At 45.1% G+C, this 19521-nt stretch overlaps 1 protein-coding gene across 1 annotated transcript in view; it reads right to left on the bottom strand.

The window, feature by feature from the left end:
• TNFRSF1B (TNF receptor superfamily member 1B) overlaps positions 1 to 19485 on the bottom strand; it is a 54716-nt gene extending 35231 nt beyond the window's left edge. Inside the window, exon 1 of the mRNA XM_061601373.1 lies at positions 19364 to 19485. Within this exon, the coding sequence (XP_061457357.1) occupies positions 19364 to 19432 (69 nt within the window). The 5' untranslated portion in view covers positions 19433 to 19485. The remainder of the gene's footprint in view (positions 1 to 19363) is intronic.
• Positions 19486 to 19521: the final 36 nt, after the last annotated feature.

The raw sequence follows: 19521 nt of genomic DNA, 5'->3' as shown, positions 1-19521 counted from the left end.
TAACTGTGAACCTAAGAGTCTAAGATAGCCTTTTTCAACCAGTGTGCCTCCAGATGTTGTTGGACCACAACTCCCATCAGCCTCAGCCAGCATTGCCAATGGTCAGGAAAGATGGGAGTTGTGGTCCAACAACATCTGGAGGCACACTGGTTGGGAAAGGCTGGTCTAAGAAGAGGCTGCTGGATCAAGCCAATGGCCCATCTTGTCCAGCATCTTACTCTGCCAGTGACCAACCAGGTGCCAATACAGTTCTCTCCCAGCGTGAGTTCACTTCAACTCAAGGGGCCTATCCACACTACAAACTTCCACTGGCTTTATATCACTTGCAATCTCTTTCCCCAAAGTATTCTGGGAAAATTATTTAGGGCGAGATGCTGAGAAAGCTTTCCCCCCCTCCCTTCACAACTAGGTTCCCTTAGAACAAGGCTGAGAGGCCATTTTCAGCCCAACGGCTGCATTCCCAGAACCTTCTGGGGAATGACATGCCAGAGGGGTGTGAAGTGGGTGGAGCAATTAATACAATATTAATTAATTATTATATAATATTAATTAATATTAATTAGTCTGCATCTGTGTTGGAATTGCTTTTTAAGATTTTTTTAAATCTTTTTTTAAAAAAAAGTTTAACCTTTTTTAAAAAAACGTTTTGAAAGCCTTTTTAAAAAATGTTTTTAAAGATGTCTTGTCTTAATGTATTTTAAAGCCTGTTTTTGTGATGTTTTAAAGTGTTTTTAGTGCTTCTGTTTGCCGCCCTGGGCTCCTGTTGGGAGGAAGGGCGGGATATAAATAAAATAATAAAATAAATAAAATAATAAATATAAATTTCACCTTTGGATAGAAAGCTGGTTTCTACCCACTCACTCATACACCCTTCTCTGTCCTCCACCCAGGCAATCACGAAGCGTCAGAGTTCAGGGACAGACTCCATCCAGACAAAAACGCTCGAGAGGAATGCAAAGTGAGGCTGGCGAGGGATGCAGCCTGGGAAGAGTCCTGAGGACCAGAAAGAGGCCTGAAGGGCCACACTGGGCTCCCGAGTCTGAGATTCCACATCCCTGTCTTAGAAGTGAGAAGGCCCATTAAAACCACAACCGTTAAGCCTTTAATGCAGAGATGGGGAACCTGCAGGTCTCCAGAGGTCGCTGGACCACAACCTCCATGATCCTCAACCACTGACCATGCTAAGCTGGGGCTGATGGGAGTTGGAGTCCAGCAACCCCTGGAAGGCTGTAACGTGTAAGGATTGCTCTTTTCATCTTGGCAAGGAACGCACGTTTTCTGCTAGCCAGAAATATGAGCATTCCAGATTGCAATAGTTTCCACATTGCAAAAGCAAGTAGCGGCTCCACCCGCTGACAACTGGCACAACTCCACAAAACCTCGGATCCAGGTGGTCAAGCAGGGGATTGCAGCCACGAAATGCTGGTTGAACAGAAATGCAGAAAAACACAGGGCCGTGGGCTCAGAGGCACAGCTCTGCCACGTATTTATTTGTGGAGGGCTGACAGCTCAAATAGCAGAGTACCTCATTTGCACGCAGGAGTTCCTCAATTCGATCCTCAGCACAGCTGCTCAAAACAAGGGTGGGGAATCTGAAGCTCAGAGTTGGGGGCCCATGTGCCCTCCAGGCCTCCCTATCTGGCCCTTGACTCTCTCCAAGGTCAAACCCCTAATTGGCCCTATTTCACACCCTCCTTGAGTGTTTTATTTACCCTGGCTGGGATGTGTCATTTATTCATTCATTCATTCATTCATTCATTCATTTATTTCATTTATATAATAAATAATAATAATAATAAACTTTAATTTATAAGCCGCCTATCTGGCCAATGGCCACTCTAGGCGGCGAACAATAAATCCTGCCCTTCCTCCCAGGAGGAGCCCAGAGCGGCAAACAAAAACACCAAAAGCACTTTAAACGATCTTCAAAACAGAACACTTTAAAACATATTAACGTCCAGCATCTCCTAACTATCAGGGAGAGCTCCCCATTGCTGGCAAACTCTGAACATCTTGCTAGAGCCATCAGCAAGCCTCCTGTTGCAGCATTTCGCCAGCCTCCTAATTTGCGCCGACTGTTGGTGAGAGCTTTGCTTAAGCCACTTATCAGCAATCCTGGGTCTCATCCTTGTCACTCCAGTGCTATATCACCTGTGTGTACCTCAGGGAGACAGCTACTTTCACAAGCACTAGGGCAGGCAGAACATATTACATTAAACAGAACATCACCTGCAGGTCCTGTAATATAATTTATGTCATTGAATGCAAAAGACGAGGATGTCATATCCAATACATAGGAAAAACCAGAACTGACCTACACACACACTTCAGAAACCACAAATCGGCAATCTTGACAAAACAAATGGAGCAACCAGTTGCAAAACATTTCAACACTGGGCCACAGCTTGTTGGACTTTTCTATAACAGCAATAGAGATGCCAACAGAGCCAGCAGCATTGACTAAAAGGGAGAACTTTTGGATTTACTCTCTGGACACATTGGCACCACATGGCCTGAACCTGGAGGACAGTACCAGCACCACTGAGCTTCTGCGAAGGAAGCCCCTCTGAGCATTCCAACCTCAAAGCTCTATAACTGCCACCTTGGTAACAGCATTTGTATGTTAGCAGCTGATGAAGGCGGAAGCCGAAACATTTTGGTAGAATAAAAACCTCTGTTTTGTTAATCACAATTACGTGCACATATTTGTAGGTGATTAAATGAGTTCCTTAACACCAGAGATATGAACAATCCTCCAACAGAGGTTCTCACAACTTTAGCTACGCTAGTCCTGACTTGTAACAACTTTACATTCAGTGGAGAACACTACCTGCAACTACAAGGCACAGCTATGGGGACTTGCATGGCTCCATCATATGCGAATCTCTTCATGGGTAAACTTGAACAGGAGATCCTCAAAAAGGCCATCAACAAACCACTTATATGGTGGTGATACACTGACAACATCTTTATGGACTGGACGAATGGTAAAGAGAATTTGGAACAATTTCAAAATTACATCAACTCTATCCATCCCTCTATTAAGTTTACATTTCATAGCACAAATGACAATCCGCACATCCCTTTTCTGGATGTCCTTCTCACCATTGAAAACAACAAAAAAAATGGATTTACTCCCTGGACACATTGGCGCCACATGGCCTGAACCTGGAGGACAGTACCAGCATCACTGAGCTTCTGCAAATGAAGCCCCTCTGAGCATTCCATCCTCAAAGCTCTATAACTGCCACCTTGGTAACAGCATTTCTATGTTAGCAGATGATGAAGACGGAAGCCGAAACGTTTTGTTAATACAATAAAAACCTCTGTTTTGTTAATCGCAATTACATGTATGTATCTACACCACATTGGCTGTCCCTGGAATCAGTGGTGGCTAGTGGTTCCATGTCATCGAGCAGTGGAATCTGCTCCAGGTTTCAGTGTGAACTTTCAAGGAGCTATCCAACATGCTGAAACCTAATCCCACAATAGGTCCAGCACCTTGGACAGCTCCTTGAAAGTTCAGACTAAAACCCAAAGCAGATTCCATTGCCCCACTGACACGGAGCCACCAACCACCACTGTCTGGAATACTGGGCTTTATAAACCGATAGTCTGACATTGTCCCGCCAACATAACCAGATACAGGACTCTTCGGCTGGTTATTGTCAATGGCTGTAATCCACAGGCTAGCGCACGACTTGTACACAGATCCGAACACAGCTCGCAAGACCTAACATTGCTACAAGGCATGAAGCAGCATGGCTACTCAAGGGAAGATGTTGTCGCAACACTTCACATGCCTCCTGAATCTCCTTAATAAATGATAGGGCAGGCACAGCTACGTTCATGGGGTTTTCTTTCAGGACTGGGCAAGCAAGCGGCCACTTCTGCAGGTAACCTGGCTAACAGGCTCAGTTTGTTCAAGCCTGCGCAACAGATGGCACGTCTGTGGTGACGGAGGCAGGGACAACTCTGTCAGATTCTCCTCCGGCCCCACCTCCAGTATCCCCTCCTGGCCTGGGGGCAGGCCCACCACAGGGGATGGGGTCAGCAGCAAGTTGGCCTCTGAGAGAAGTGCAATTGGAGGAACTGACAGTTCAATCCCCTTGGTCCACATTGGCAGACACCTCAGGGGATAGCTACCAACAGGCAGACCACTGGGCTTCTCCTCCACTTCCCTGTCCACAGCACCAAGACCACCAGGCCCCCTCCCTGGATCCCAAGCCTCCTCCTCAAACCAATCTTGCCAAGAGGTTCTGCACAGGGCTCAAGACAAACATTGTGTAAAACAGGCATTTATGTCTGCGGCATCTCAAGTGTTAATTACCAATTTAAATCACTGAGACTTGCCAGAGTCATCTGATTGGCCACTGTGGGAAACAGGAAGCTGGACCAGGTGAACCACCGGCCTGATCCAGCAGGGCTCTCCTTAGGTTCTTAAGTTATGCCACACAGCAGCATCTGCTGCACAGAGCAATGAACTCCGTAACAGGTTCCCCAAACTCTGAAATACAACTGAAACCCACACATGGCCTATTCAGAAAATGAAGGTGTACGGGCACCTGAGCAGGGATGAAGGAGAAATTTGGTTGCGTTTACATTTAAACTGACCCAATTCACCGTTTGCGAGCTGAAACACAACACCCTTCAAAATCCGCACTTCTCTGAATTTTGCCGCATAGCGCGCATGGATCTACTCGATGCATAAAAGTGCATGTGTTAGTGAAAATGACATACCACAGTGGATACATATGAGGAAACGGCTTGGCAGAAATGGGGTTTATTCAGCAAAATTGCATAGAAAAGCGGACTTTCCAGTGGGGAAAGCCCACTCAAAAGAAATAAGGGGTCCGAGAAAAAAGCTTGCCCCATCCTTCAGGTGTTACCTTTAAATGCGAAGGTAATATATGAAGCGGAGATGCAGTGAGCAAGCACACTGACTCTGACCCCTCTTGTCTTTACATAAAAGTACGTAACGGTAACATCTGAAAAGGGCTAACATGTTTAGGCGGAGATAGGAAAAGACAGAAAAAAGATCACAGCAGTACATGAGAAAACCACAGCGACAAAGCCACCTACTTTCTGACATCAAAACCTGCGGCTGTGGGGGGAAAAAACCAACCCTGAATTTCTGAGGCCGCTGCACTCAGCAGCAGATGCTTGCAAAAGGGAAACAAGGCTGCACTCTTATCTCTAAAGAAAAAGAGCTGTCCAGCGCACAATATTAAGAGGAAAACACCAATCAGGTTACCCAAGAGCGGTGAGGGGGGAGAGCATGAGATCAAAACCTGAAGCAGCCACAGTGCATGACGTACTGTGAGACCGCACTGTTGCACAATAACACAGCTATCACACTTAAGAGGGGCATTTTGGGTGCCCATCCTACACATGGCCCACATTTCACTCCTGTGGGGAAAGCACATTCAAAAAGTCTAGGTCGTGGGTGGTTAACTTGAGGGCTAGGGGATGAAGGCGGCCCTCCAGGCCTCCTTGTATGGCCTTGAAGACTTTCCCCAGGCCCCGCAGCATGCATGGGCCCTGATGAACAGCTTCCTCAAATGCTTTTGCCATGCCTAGGAAGGGTCCTTGAATGGCGACAGCACCTCTTGCTTGCCTAGAAGGAATGTCGTCTACCCCAGAAAAGTAATAGTCGTATCCCTTGCTCCACTCAGTTTTTGCCCCTGGCCCCATCTGCCACAGACACGCGGGCCCTGGAATGTCACCCTGTAGGGAATGTGGCCCTTGAGCTGAAAAAGGTTGACAACCCCTTGTCTCTGTGCTACTTAGTCCCCCCTGTTTGATACCAAACGACACATGACTCTAGATCAGATGCCCCGCGGGCCAGATCTAACAGGACGGGGAGGAAGGTTGCCTACCTGTCAATCACCTGACATAACAAATAATGCCAGGTGCTTTGCTGCTTTGACGTCTCGAAGTCAGGACTTCAAAGCACCTCACAGGCAGCAAGGGACTGCTAAAATGAAGGGGGAAATCTCATACATGATGTCAGGTGTCAGGCGAGTGTGTGAGGCTTGCCTGAAACGGCTTTGTGGGCCAAATGGGGAAGCCAGGTGGGCCACGTTTGGCCCGCAGGACAGAGGCTCCCCACCCCTGCTAAAAATACATCACTTAAAGTTGCACAAATTTTCTCTAAACTCTAAATAGCAGGTGTTCGTGTGTGTGTGTGTTTGCAGATGCTGAACAGGATCAGTGCTCTAACACATAGGGAAGTATTTTAACTTTTTCCCTCTACCCTGCAGTCATGATTAAGTTACCCCAGAGCCATTGGCCCTGGTAGAAATGTCCTTCCCAAGGAAGGGGGTATGATTTTTATGGGGACTGCAGCATGCGAGGAAAAGATTAGCCTCCCCCCCGCCCGATACATTTCCAATCCTTTGACTTTATAAAAGCAACAGATTCTCTTCTCTTTCTTTCGTCTGACCAATCACACACTGGAGACCTCGCCGTCCTTCTCAGTCCACAACTGCCTGTGCTTTCTTAGTTCTAGGTGATGACTCATCATCAGACACCATTCCTTCCTAGCTGTTACATTAGCCCTTTCCAAAACACAGTAAGCGTGAGAGTCACACTTCAGAGATGGAATTGAGTCACACTTCTTGTAATTTGTCTATTTGGTATAATCCCACCCCCAGTGCAAACCACAAACGTACATGTGGGGAAATAGCAGGCTTTGCTACAGCGAAATCGCCGCTCAGCACTGAATGATTAGAATTGGTTGTAGCCAACTAAGCCCTACGCAGAGTAAGCCCACTGAAATTAATGGTCCCAAGTTAATCATGTTCATTAATTTCAACCAAGTAGGAGTAACACTGGATACCACGCTTTATAATTATTTACACTGATAACACTTCCCCATTCCTCCAACGAGCTCAAGGCAGCTTACTGGTTTTTAGCTGTACAACAACCCTGCGAGCTAGACTAGGCTGAAAGGAAGCTACTAGCCCAAGGCCACCCAGTGGGCTTCACAGCTCAACAGTGATGTGGTCTCCCCTGTCCTAATCTTGAACGAGTGGTTGCGGGCCAGCTCCAGACACTCTTGGATGAGACCAATTATCTGGATCCATTTCAGTCAGGTGTCAGGCCTGGTTCTGGCACGGAAACAGCCTTGGTCGCCCTGTATGATGACCTTTGTCGGGAGAGAGACAAGGAGAGTGTGACTCTGTTGATTCTCCTTGATCTCTCAGCAGCTTTCAATACCACCGACCATGGTATCTTTCTGGGGAGACTGGCTGAGTTGGGAGTGGGAGGTACTGCATTGCGGTGGTTCCGCTCCTACTTGGCAGAAGGTGGTGCTTGGGGAACATTGCTTGGCACCCTGGACTCTCCAGTATGGGGTTCCGCAGGGGTCAGTTCTGCCCCCATGCTGTTCAACATCTACATGAAACCGTTGGGTGCGGTCATCCGGAGCTTTGGAGTGTGTTGCCATCAATATGCTGATGACACGCAGCTCTATTTCTCCTTTTCATCTTCTTCAGGTGAGGCTGTCAATGTGCTGAACCGGTGCCTGGCTGCGACAATGGACTGGATGAGGGCTAATAAACTGAGGCTCAATCCAGACAAGACTGAGATGCTGCTAGTGGGTGGTTCTTCTGACCAGATGGTGGATGTTCAACCTGTCCTGGATGGGGTTGAACTCCCCCTGAAGGAGCAGGTTTGTAGCTTGGGGGGTCTCCTAGAATTATCTCTGTCACTTGAGGCTCAGGTAGCCTCGGTGGCACGGAGTGCCTTCTGCCAACTTCGGTTGGTGGCCCAGCTACGTCCCTATCTGGACAGGGATAACCTGGCTTCAGTTGTCCATGCTCTGGTAACTTCCAAGCTAGATTACTGCAATGCGCTCTATGTGGGGCTGCCTTTGAAGATGGTTTGGAAACTGCAGCTTGTGCAAAATGCAGCAGCCAGATTGGTAACAGGGACCAGATGGTCCGACCATATAAAACCGATTCTGGCCCGCTTGCATTGGCAGCCTGTATGTTTCTGAGCTCGATGCTGATTTTGACCTATAAAGGTGCTGGTTTTGACCTATAAAGCCTTACACGGCTTAGGACCACATTACCTGATGGAATGCCTCTCCCGATACGAATCCACCCATACACTACATTCAAGATCAAAGGCCCTCCTCCGGGTGCCTCCTCCGAGGGGAGCTGGGAGTGTGGCAACAAGGGAGAGGGCCTTCTCAGTGGTGGCCCCCAAATTATGGAATGATCTGTGAGACGAGGTCAGCCTGGCGCCAATACTGTTATCTCTTCAGCGCCAGGTCAAGTCTTTCCTCTTCTCCCAGGCATTTTAGCATGTGTTTTAAATTGTTTTAAATGTTTAAATTGTATTTTAAATTGTTTTTAAAAGATGTGTTTTTGAATTTGTATATTTGTTTGAATGTTTTTAGTTACTGTAAACCACCCAGAGAGCTTCGGCTATGGGGCGGTATATAAGTACAATAAATAAATAAATAAATAATCTGAAACGCTAACTGCAGCACAACATTCAAAAGGGAGTGTGTTGCCAACAAAGCAAATCGTAAAATAAAAAGGAGGAAAGGCAAGTAATGGAAATAGCTTGCCAGCTGAGTGCCCCACGCATATGTGATATGAAGGGATGCTCTAATATGTGCATTGCAAAGGGCCGCTTAGGCTAAGATGGTTGTAGCTCAGTGGTTAGAGCAGATGATTTGCATGCTGATGGTCTCTGGCATCTCCAGGGAGGGCTGAGAGAAAACTCTGTCTGAAATCCTTGAGAGCTACTGCTAGCCAGCTTCCTAGGTTCCTGTTTAAATCAGCTTTTTTTTCAGGACCATGAGGACTAGACTCTTATTTTATATTTAGTGGAAGGGCCATAGTTGACTGGTATTGCATATGATTTCCATGCAGAAGGTCCCAGGTTCAGTCCCTGGCATCTCCAAATAGGACTGAGAGAAGTTCCCTGTCGGAAACCCTGGAGAGCTGCTGCCAGTTGGTGTAGACAGTACTGAGCTACAAGGACCACTGGTCTGACTTGGTATAAGGCCGCTTCCCATGTCCCTCAAAAAAGTGCACGGGAGGAGCGGTTAAGTTATGAAATAAAACGTATGAAAAGGTGATGCCATATATATATATATATATATATATATATATATATATATATATACACACACACACACAATATGTTAGCTAGACAATTTATTAGCTACATATAGAGATGGGCGAGAAATCTGATTCAGTTCCCCACCACCTGTGGAGCCGTGGGCAAGCTGCATAGTCCCAAGGAGCCCAGTTGCCCCCCAGCTGGCAGTTGCGGACAAGGAAGGGGCTGGCTTGTGCAGCTTGTGGCAAGCTGAGCAGGCCCTGGTCAGCTGGGGAGGACTAGCCTCAGAGGGAGGCAATGGAAAAACCCCTCGGAATACCGCTTACCATGAAATCCCCATAGGGTAGCCGTAAGTCGGGATCCACTTGAAGGCCGTCCATTTCCATTTTTCACATTTCAATGCAAAAATGCATTATATGACAAAGTCGCTTGCAAAAATGTGAACATTAGTCAAAACTGCCTATAAAATTGTTAATTAGGAGAAATTTGCATGTGGAGAACGGAATTTAAGACTGGGAAAATGAGAAAGTGACAGAAGTGAAATTGATATGTATTTCTGTCCGTACATATCTGTGCCCTTAAATGCAGCCTGCTGGGGGGAGGGAAGTTTCACAAATGGCCATTGCAAGATTCCCTGATCTGGAGTCTGGTATGTGTATGTCCGTGGGGTGTTATGGGGTTTTAAACCCTTAACACTCACTACAGTCCCCAATGTGGATCAGCAACCCCTCCTTCCACACACACACCCCCCTACTTACAATTTGCATTGGGGGGAAAAGCTCCCACTGACACAAATGGGAGGTCCCTCCCCATTGTGTATCATAGACATGGGAGGCCCACTAGAGTAGGGCTGGTGCAAAGGGCTAACCCCATCTCCGGTGCTAGGGTCCCAGTGTGGATCAAGCCCCTACTTTGTCAGTTTGCATTAATAACAAAGCAAAACCCTGCACTTAAAGGCACAGATTCTTTGGGTGCTTCTAGACAGCCTGTTCAATAAACATAAATGTTCAATAAACATTCATCCGGATGTGTTTGCAGGGCGGTTAGACAAAGTAAGCATTGTCCCACATGTTCCCCACATTTCCCCCTCATTTTCCTCAATGCAAAAAGTACAATCTTTTGGGGAAGGCGGTTTGTTGCACAACACCTCCAGATCAATTAATTGCACAACCTGCATTTGCCAGGATGTGACTGAATCTCACCTGGAAACGGCGTCAGCCTGGAAGCGCCCCTTGTACCTAGCATATCATCTACTTCCAAATTGTTGCGTCATCACCCATTAAAGAGGAAGAGCGGGGTGAGACTTAAAGTTCTCATTGTTTAAAAAGACTGCAAAGCACTAAGATTGCTATCTGGCCAAAGACTGTTTTCTTTTCACCTCCTCGCAAATATCTGCATCTCTCAGATAAAAGATTTTGGCAGGGAAGCAAAAGTTAAACACTTTAAACTGAATTAAATGACCAATTGTTCCTATGGGTGTCCTGGCCAGCCCCATCTGCATCAGACTCAGGATCACTGGCGTGCTTTTCTCTGTTATTTTTAATGTGACATTTAACTCTAGAGAGATGTGTAGGTCAGACTACAGATTACACAGGTATCTGAGACTCTAAAAGGCATTTCTAGGCATGGCTGCTCAAACGAAGACATTGTTGCAACAATTCGACATGCCTAGTCATCCAGGGTCTTGGGGGGCCTTAGACCCTTTAGTTTTTCGGGAGCAGGGTGCCAGCAGGGTTCCTATGTCTTCAGCATTCTATGAGATAATAAAGGAGGTGAGTCAGTCACTGAGAAGAGTCTTCTCAACAGCTAACACACTCCCCCTTCATGCTGATTAGCTCCTAGGGACATCTGTTGTTGTTGGGGGGGAAAGGCATTAACAAGGACAGAGAAGCAGAAAGCAGTGCTCAAACCTGGCCAAGTTATTCTATAATATTAGGTTGTATGATCTTAGAAGGGCCATGGCTGAGAGAGGGCATAGCTGCGACTATCATGAAGGGACCCTGCACTCCTGAATTTGTCACTACACTACTGCCCCTGAGACCACTTATGTAGACTCATGTAGGCTCACTACTAGTTTGGGAACTGTCTCCTGGATCTCAATCTGTTTGCGCCTGTGCAGCCGGAAACGCATCCTTGGCAACAGGGGAGGAGACACCTCAACTAGTTCTTCTCCAAGCTTCTCCTCCAATTGTTCAGGAGCTGGATACTGTCAGGCACTGTCTTGTGTACCGCAGCCAACACCCCTGGGGCAGGGCGGTCACTGGCCAGACTACTAACATCTTCTATGGTTTCAATCTCCTCCCTTTGTAGACCCACTGGGCCCCTTCCCTGGATCCCAGTCTTCCTCCTCCTCCTACTCACTTTGCCAGGAGTTCTCTGCAGGACTCGTTGCAATGGGAATGTTGAGCTGGTAGTTCCCTCGTTAGGAAGGTGGGTCAAGGAATACAGCATTTCACTGCTCAAATGGGGTGGGAGACACTCAGTTGCTTACCATTAGAATAGAGGGGAACATCATGACAGAACTGTCTTAGACTGAGTGAGGCCATTGGTCCCTCTAGCTTAGTACTGTCTACACAAGTGGTCCTCAACCTTGGGTCCCCAGATGCTTGTAGACTACATCAGGTGTGGGGAACCTTTGGCCCTCCAGATGTTGTTGAACTACAACTCCCATCAGCCCCAGCTAATGGCCAGGAATGATGGGTGTTGTAGTTCATAGAACAGAATCACAGAATTGGAAGGGGCCTACAAGGCCATCGAGTCCAACCCCCTGCTCAATGCAGAAATCCAAATTAAAGCATACCTGACAGGTGGCTGTCCAGCTGCCTCTTGAAGGCCACCAACATCTGGATGTTCATCAACATCTAGAGGGCCGAAGGTTCCCCACACTTAGACTACAACTTCTAGTATCCCTGAAGCTGGCCTGGGGCTGATGTGAAAAGTATTCCAAAACAACAGGCCACTGGTTCCCTATCTCTGTGCTAAAGGAAGTACAAAAGATGGCAAACAACAGGCCACTGGTTCCCTATCTCTGTGCTAAAGGAAGTACAAAAGATGGCACACATTCATTCTCAACTTAAGCTTGACTCATTCCCTCTACTACAATTTTTGTCTCTGCCTGTTTACTTTGCCTTCAGCTAAGAGATCTGTATGTTCAGTCATAGTTCCATAATCATAAAACAGGATTAGAATGTTTGCCTATACATATACCTTTGTCACTCATTGTCAAACTAACAGGGAAATAAATATATGGAACAAGTAAGGACAGAGGTACCCAAACATTTCCATCCCACAGAACACTTGAAGATTGCGAATGGTCTTGGTGGACCAGTTCATAATTTTTCTTCCTGTAGCAACAGTTGGAATGTGCTGTGCTCAGTGTTGTATGAGATTTCATTGCCTTTTCATCATTCCTTTTATTTCTTAAATTGTATTTTATCATATTACAATTTGCATTCAAATTGCAATCCACAAATTGACAAAATCCCTTGCGGTTTAAGAACATACCTATAGGCAACAGATATTTCTATATAGAAATGTGAAGGCTCAGGGGGGAAAATGGAAAAATTCAGGGGAAAAACATGTTTTTTCCCCATTTTCTTCCAGCCTTTTTTGTTTTTTCTGAAAAATTGGAAAAATTGAAAAATATGAAGAAAAAATGGATTATGGAATGTTTAATTTTAGCATGATGAATTAAATGTTTCATTGAATCTTTGCCCCCCCCCCCTTTTCAGTTTTATATGGGAATTGATGCTTTATGTCTGCTTGACACTGTGGAGGACTAGTGGAGACATTTTTTTTTATTAATGTTGATGGTTTCTTCTGTGTGTTTTTAATTATTTTTGCCTCTCCTCATAAACTGGCAAAACGAAAGAGGTTCCTTACAGTTCAGATGTTCCTTACAGTAAAAAGTTTAAAAAGTAAATTTAATTTGTAATAATTGTTTGAATAAAATGTACTTTTAATATACCAAATGTGATAATTTTATGCCAAACCAACTGGTACATAAATACAGTTTATGTTCCTGAAGTAATAAAGTGACTTTCAATGTGTAAAAAGTGCTAATATTGGAATTTTTCTGAAATTCCCATTTTTTTCTGAAAAAAAGTTTTTTCCATGGCTTCAAAGTTTCTGAAAATTTTACATCTCTATTTCTATCAAACTTTAAAAAGCAGGGAAATTGGGCAGCTATAGCGAATGCACCAGGGGAGCAGGAGACCTGGCCTCCCTGAGATACTATATTGCCCTATAAATTTGTCAAAATGCAAACACAATTTAGGTTGGTCTTTCACAGTCCAATCCACTTCCTGTGTAGCTTGGAAGAATTTGGGAACATGTGCCTCTGAGCATATGGTGACTGGTGGCAACATCTGTAATGAGGAATGCATCTCCAAAGATGGAGAATTACATTTTTTGTATGTTTGTTGGTGTTCTTTTTACATGCTCAGTAAACTGTCAGTCTTCTAAAAGTCAGACTCACAGCTATTTGGCTTAGCTAATCAGGGGCAGCACCCACGCCAGACATTTATTCTGCTTTGAACAGTCATGGCTTCCCCCAAAGAATCTTGGGGAGTGTAGTTTGTGAAGTGTGCTGAGAGTTGCTAAGAGACGCCCTATTCGCCTCACAGAGCTACAATCCCCAGAAGAGGGGCTGACTGTTAAACCACTCTGGCCACTGGAGCTCTGTCAGGTGAATAGGAGTCTAAAGTGACTGTCTAATGTGAAATAAAGGTCTAGTGTGGTTGTGGCCCCCTGATTAACCAAGCCAAGCAGCTGCGAGTCTGGCTTTTAGAACACTGATGGTTGTTACTGAGCATGCTTGCACTATCGAGTCCAATGTTAAATTTCTTAAATTAATTAAAAATCAGCCATGCATTTTTTTTAACTTTTAAACTGCAGAAGATATAGGTCAGAGTATGGGGCAAGGTCAGTAAAAGGATTACATGTATTTTGTGAACATGGCTGATTTTTAATTAATTTCAACAAATTATGAGACCACTGACAGAAAAAAATCCAACAGGGGTCTGGATTTTCCCCCTCTTGCTTCACACTTTGAACGCTTGATTCTCTCTGAGTGTCTTGTGAATCACCATGAAAACTCAGAGGGTTATTAAGCAAGCATTTCTGAGTTCAGGACTCGTAAGTTTTGTAAGGTTTTGTTTTGAAATGAGCTTATGGGAAGGAGCAGAATGGCATTTAACATGCGAAAAATCCACAATGCCACTCTTGTGGCTGTATAATACAATAACATAAGGAATTAAGTGATAAAATATAATTAAAAATCAACATGAATGTTTAATATGGATGTGCTGCTGATCATATGAACCACAACTGGCAACTTCTGGATTAAGAGTTCACAAGTAAAGAAACTAGTAAAATGTAGCTAGTAAAATATGGACTGTTTATGATTTTCTTCCTGCTTCTAGCATATGAGTCTTCACTGTCATTGACTTACACTTTCACTGTCGTTACCTCTGACCTATGGCCTGTCAGTCGCTGCCACTGTTAACCTAACAAGGCCAAACTTGTTCACCTAAACTCAGGTAAAAAACCTGGCTTCATTAAGTTTATGCTGAACTCTAGAAATGAAAGGAAGGAGCTTCAGTTATGACCTAAAGTCAAACAAACATTAAAAGTTAAACAAACAAGATAGGGGAGGGGGGGGACCTATTTCCAGATCAGCCCAAGGGTGCTTCTAGACCAGTGGTTCTCAAACTTTTTTGGTTCGCGGCGCACCGTAAAACATGTAAAAAATTTCTGGCGCACTTCGTGTACAAAATTAAAAATATATTAATATATTTTAAACTATGAATAAAAATAACTTAAACTATAGAAAACTATTACCCTATACAAATGGGTTTCTTCTCATTTTTAAAATATACTTTCATAATATTTGAGGCACACCTATAGGGCGCACCAGTGTGCCTGGGCGCACTGTTTGAGAATCGCTGTTCTAGACTGTCACTATTTTGCACAAGACGGAACAGAAACAGAGCTGCTTGCAGTGACATTATTACATCCCTAGTTGTCACACCAACAGTAAAATCCCAAGCGGATGGCTTCAACAAACTCTCCAAACTGGGCAACAAATGAGTTTTAATGTAAATAAATGCAAGCAATCAAGTATGTTGAGACCAAAAATATAAAAGAAATAAACTTTAAATGTCATCACCTTCCAAATATACCAAAGGGGTCTGAACTGGCTGTGTCTTCTCCAGAAAAAGCTATCTGGGGGTTGTGATGACGCGTAAAGGTCAGCCTGGTGCAAAAAGGAACGCTGAAGACCCACTCAAGAAAGCCAGCCCACGCAGCCACGTTATTCACATGCACTGATGCACCCGCTCGACATGTGCATGGAAAGGGCAATTTTGAGTTAGGACATTGTAAGAAAGGGCTTGGGATTTTATTTTATTAAAAGGTTTTAAGAACCCTGCTTCATCAAGTCAGTGGCCCATCTAGTCCAGCACTCTGTTCTCACAATGGCCACCCTGTTGCTGCCTTTGGGAAGCCCACGAGCAGGGCCTCAGCGCCACTTGGGATTGCCAGCAACTGGCATCCAGGGGCACATTGTTTGCCATTGACCCTAAAAGCAGCGAATAACCACCACAGCAGAACAATTTACCAAAACAAGGAATCAATCACCATCACCAAAATAAGACCGTGCTGCTAAGCAAATCAATTAAAAAAGCAAATCAATTATCCCCAATATTTGCATACCGCTTACATTGTAACAAAACTCAAAGCAGTTTACAACAGACATTAGCAAGTCTTAATTGAACAGAAAATACAAAAAAGGAACACCAGGGAATTTCTACATTCCATAAAATCAATCAACAACTAAACAGAGCATCCTATTTAGTCTGAAAATAAACATTACACATACATATCAGCTAAAAAAATACAAGGAAAATTCAAAATAAATCAAGTAAACAATGACACAAAATATCCTCTATAAATCAGGAAGTAAAATATTACAGGTGAAAATCAACTAAAAAGTATAAATGCAACCTTTTTAAATAATATGGCAGAGAATTAGGCAAAAGAAAAGCAACTCACGTCCCATCCACCATACATCGATCAATCATACCATCAAATAAACCAATCCAGTTAAAATCCCAGCAATACAAACACAAATACAATCTGAACACAGCTAGAAATTCATATTATTCTTTCCCACTCAAGCACATCCTGACATGATCAACACACTCATGTCAATCACAACCAAGCTCTATCCCAGGGGTTCCTCAACTCTCCCCTCACCACGGACCACTTGAAAATTGCTGAGGGTCTTTTTCTGCCTGTTGCAGCAATTGTAATGCGCTATGTTAAGCACTGCATGACTTTTAACTGAATTTTTATTTCTGACATTGCATTTTATCGTATTACAGTTGCATGCCATAGAATTCAAACTGACATACAATCTTTGTTGTTGTTGTTATGTGCCTCCAAGTCGACTACAACTTATGGCAACCCTATGAATCAGCGACCTCCAAGGAAATACAATCTAAGAAATCAAGTAAGCCATGAAAATGCAATTAAAAATCAGTATGAATGTTTAATGTGGACATGCGATGGACCACCTGAATGAAGCTCACAGACCATTGGCGGTCCCTGGACCACAGTTTGGGAACCCATGCTCTAAACCAATACTCTAAAGCTAGCTATGTCCATTCATTTCAATGAGTCTGATCAGGAGTTAGCTGAATACAACCACATGTAGATAAATGATGCTATATGAATGTATGAATGAACAAACTATGGACACGTTGAGACTCTTGGTATTCTGAAAGCAGGGGGGATTTAATTGCATACCAGCAAATTCGGGATTTTATTTTATTTATTTAATTTAATTTATATACCGCCCTAAGCCCGAAGGCTCTCTGGGCGGTGTACATAAAAGGTAAAAGCAGGCACAATATATAAATACAATAAATATAATAACTCAAAAAAAACAAAAACACACAATACGAGAACCAAACAACATCCAGAATACAACATAATAATAAAATACTGTAAAAATACTAACTAACTAAAGTGAATTTGGTTCTCTCGCACAACAAACCAGGTTTCCAAAAAAAAGAGAAAAAGATATTTTTGCCATAAGGAGTGCGCCAGGAAAATATACTGGGGCAACCGTTACTTGGCACAGCACCCTATAACCTGCCCACCCATAAATCAAGAAATGTTCAATAAACGCCAACATACTACAGCCTTCCGGCAAATTTTGTGCAAACTAATCAGGATGAAAGCTGAATAAACAGGCCATCTGGAAGCGACTTATCAACCCCCAAATCAAACCTATGCACTCAGTGGGATGTACTTCTGAGGAGACACACACAGTCGTGCTTTAAAATGGGATTAGACAAATTCATGGCGGAAGAGGCGGACTTTCAATGGCTATTTATTATGGGTGGTATTCAATGCCAGTCCTACTCAGAGCAGTCCTGTAGAAGTTAATAGACATGACTAACAATGCAATCCTATATATGTCTACTCAGAAGAAGCCCAAGAGTTCAATGGGGCTTGCTCCCAGGTAAGTGCAAACTGGATTGCAGCCTAACTTAAGTTCATTCATTTCAATGAGTCTACTCTGAGTAGGACTTTGCTGAATGCAACCTTACACCTTTCCTCCAACGAGCTCAAGATAGCATGAATTGTTCTTCCTTATCCCTCCCGCATTTTATCCTCATAACAACCCTGTGAGGCAGGTTAAGCTGATGGGGTAGTGATTGCCCCACAGCTGCAAAGAGATTGGAACCTAGATCTCCCAGGTCCTAGCCCAGCAAGCTGACCCACAGCCGGGAAAACCTTTGTCCCTCCAGGAGCTGTTGCACTCTAACTCCCATCAGTCCCAGCCAGCATGCCCAATGGTCAGGGATGATGGGAGCTGTAGTTCAGCAACATCTGAAGGATCTGAAGGCAAGACAATCCAAACCGCATCTGCTCAAAATCCCTTCCCCCAGAACAGGATGAAACATGGCCTGGATCCAGTTTTTAGAACCCTTTCCTTACCAGGCATCCTCTAGATGTTATGGACCAGCTGACTGGAGCTAATGGTAGTTGTGGTTCAAAATGTCTGGAGAGCACCAGGTTGGGGAAGGCTGTCATAACCCAAATGTTATACAAACCACTTAAAAACTAATTTACAACTATCTTTAAAAAAGATTGTAAAAGCTGTGCAGGTTGTGTCCAACTTTCTATCTAGAGCAGACCCACTGAGCTAGGCATGCCCATTAACTTCAGTGGGCCTACTCTGAGTAGGGCTAGCATTGGATAGCAGAATCTGAATGGAATGAGGGCATGCTGTTTCCCTACATTCCAGGGACCTGCAATAAGCTTGATTTCCTCCTTTCCTGGATCACACTTAGCAATTTTTGAGTTTTGCCCTTGGGATCTTCTTCATTTTTGAAGAATGTGTGTTCTTCCAGCAAGGGGGGGGGGTCCTGTCTCTGGAGATAGGAAAGCCTGTGCGGGGGGGGGGAGGCTGCAACACTAAAGCAGCTGCCCTTTATGCAGTCGTGCAGTGATAAATTCAGAAGTTTAGGGTCCATTCATGATAGTCACAGACACCCCCTTCCTCCCCTTTCTTTTGTTGCAGGGTTTAGAATGAGATCCATGTTAATGCCTCCGCCCACAACAACAGATGTAGCTAAGAACCAAGGAGCATGAAAAGTGGAAGGGTTAACTACTGAAAAGAGTCTTCTCTGGCTCACACACTCCCTTTTCGTGCTAAGTGGCTTGGATACTAAGGACATAGGGGCCCTGCTCCCCCCAAAAGTAAAGGGTCTAAGACCCTGCACGACTGCACCTCTGCCTTTATGGGGCTGAATGGATGCGGGGGTGCTTTGAGGTCCTCAAGGCATGAAGGTCAACAGTTAACAGGGGGAGGGCTTGACTGGGTGTGTGGGTTTTGTTGTGGGGAGGGGGCTGTAAGGGCCGTGGCTCAGTGGCGGAGCACCTGCTCTGGCTGTACAGGGCCCCGTGGGCTCAATCCCCACTCGCATCTCCAGGTAGCGTTCGGAGGACCCCAGGCTGGGATCCTGGAAAGCGGCTGCTGCCAGTCAGTGCAGACAACGCTGAGCTAGGTCTGACTCGGGATAAGGCAGTTTCCAACGTTCCTGAGGACCCGACGGAGGAGGGCGGGCGGGCTGGTGGAGGGGCTCTATCCTGGGGATGGGGGGCAGTTTTGTTTGGGGGGTCCTAAGTGGGCTCTGCTGTGTGGGCTGTTTGGGGTGGGCTCTGTCCTGCGGGTGGGGGGTCCATAGAGAGGGCCTCGTTCGCTCACCTGCAGCAGCCCCGCCAGCTGCAGCGCCCCGCACAGAAGGCGCCCCGCGGAGCCGCCTCGCGTCGCCATGATCCATCACCAGCAGCGGAAAGCGAAAGAAGCGGCGGCGCCTGCCGCGGCCGGCGGAGAAATCAAGGCGAGAGCGAGGGGGCGGGGCG

Source organism: Rhineura floridana, chromosome 18, assembly GCF_030035675.1.
Source record: "Rhineura floridana isolate rRhiFlo1 chromosome 18, rRhiFlo1.hap2, whole genome shotgun sequence".
Classification (NCBI taxonomy): domain Eukaryota; kingdom Metazoa; phylum Chordata; class Lepidosauria; order Squamata; family Rhineuridae; genus Rhineura; species Rhineura floridana.
Note: the sequence above shows the minus strand (reverse complement) of the source record. Positions and strands in the feature narration are given on the sequence as shown.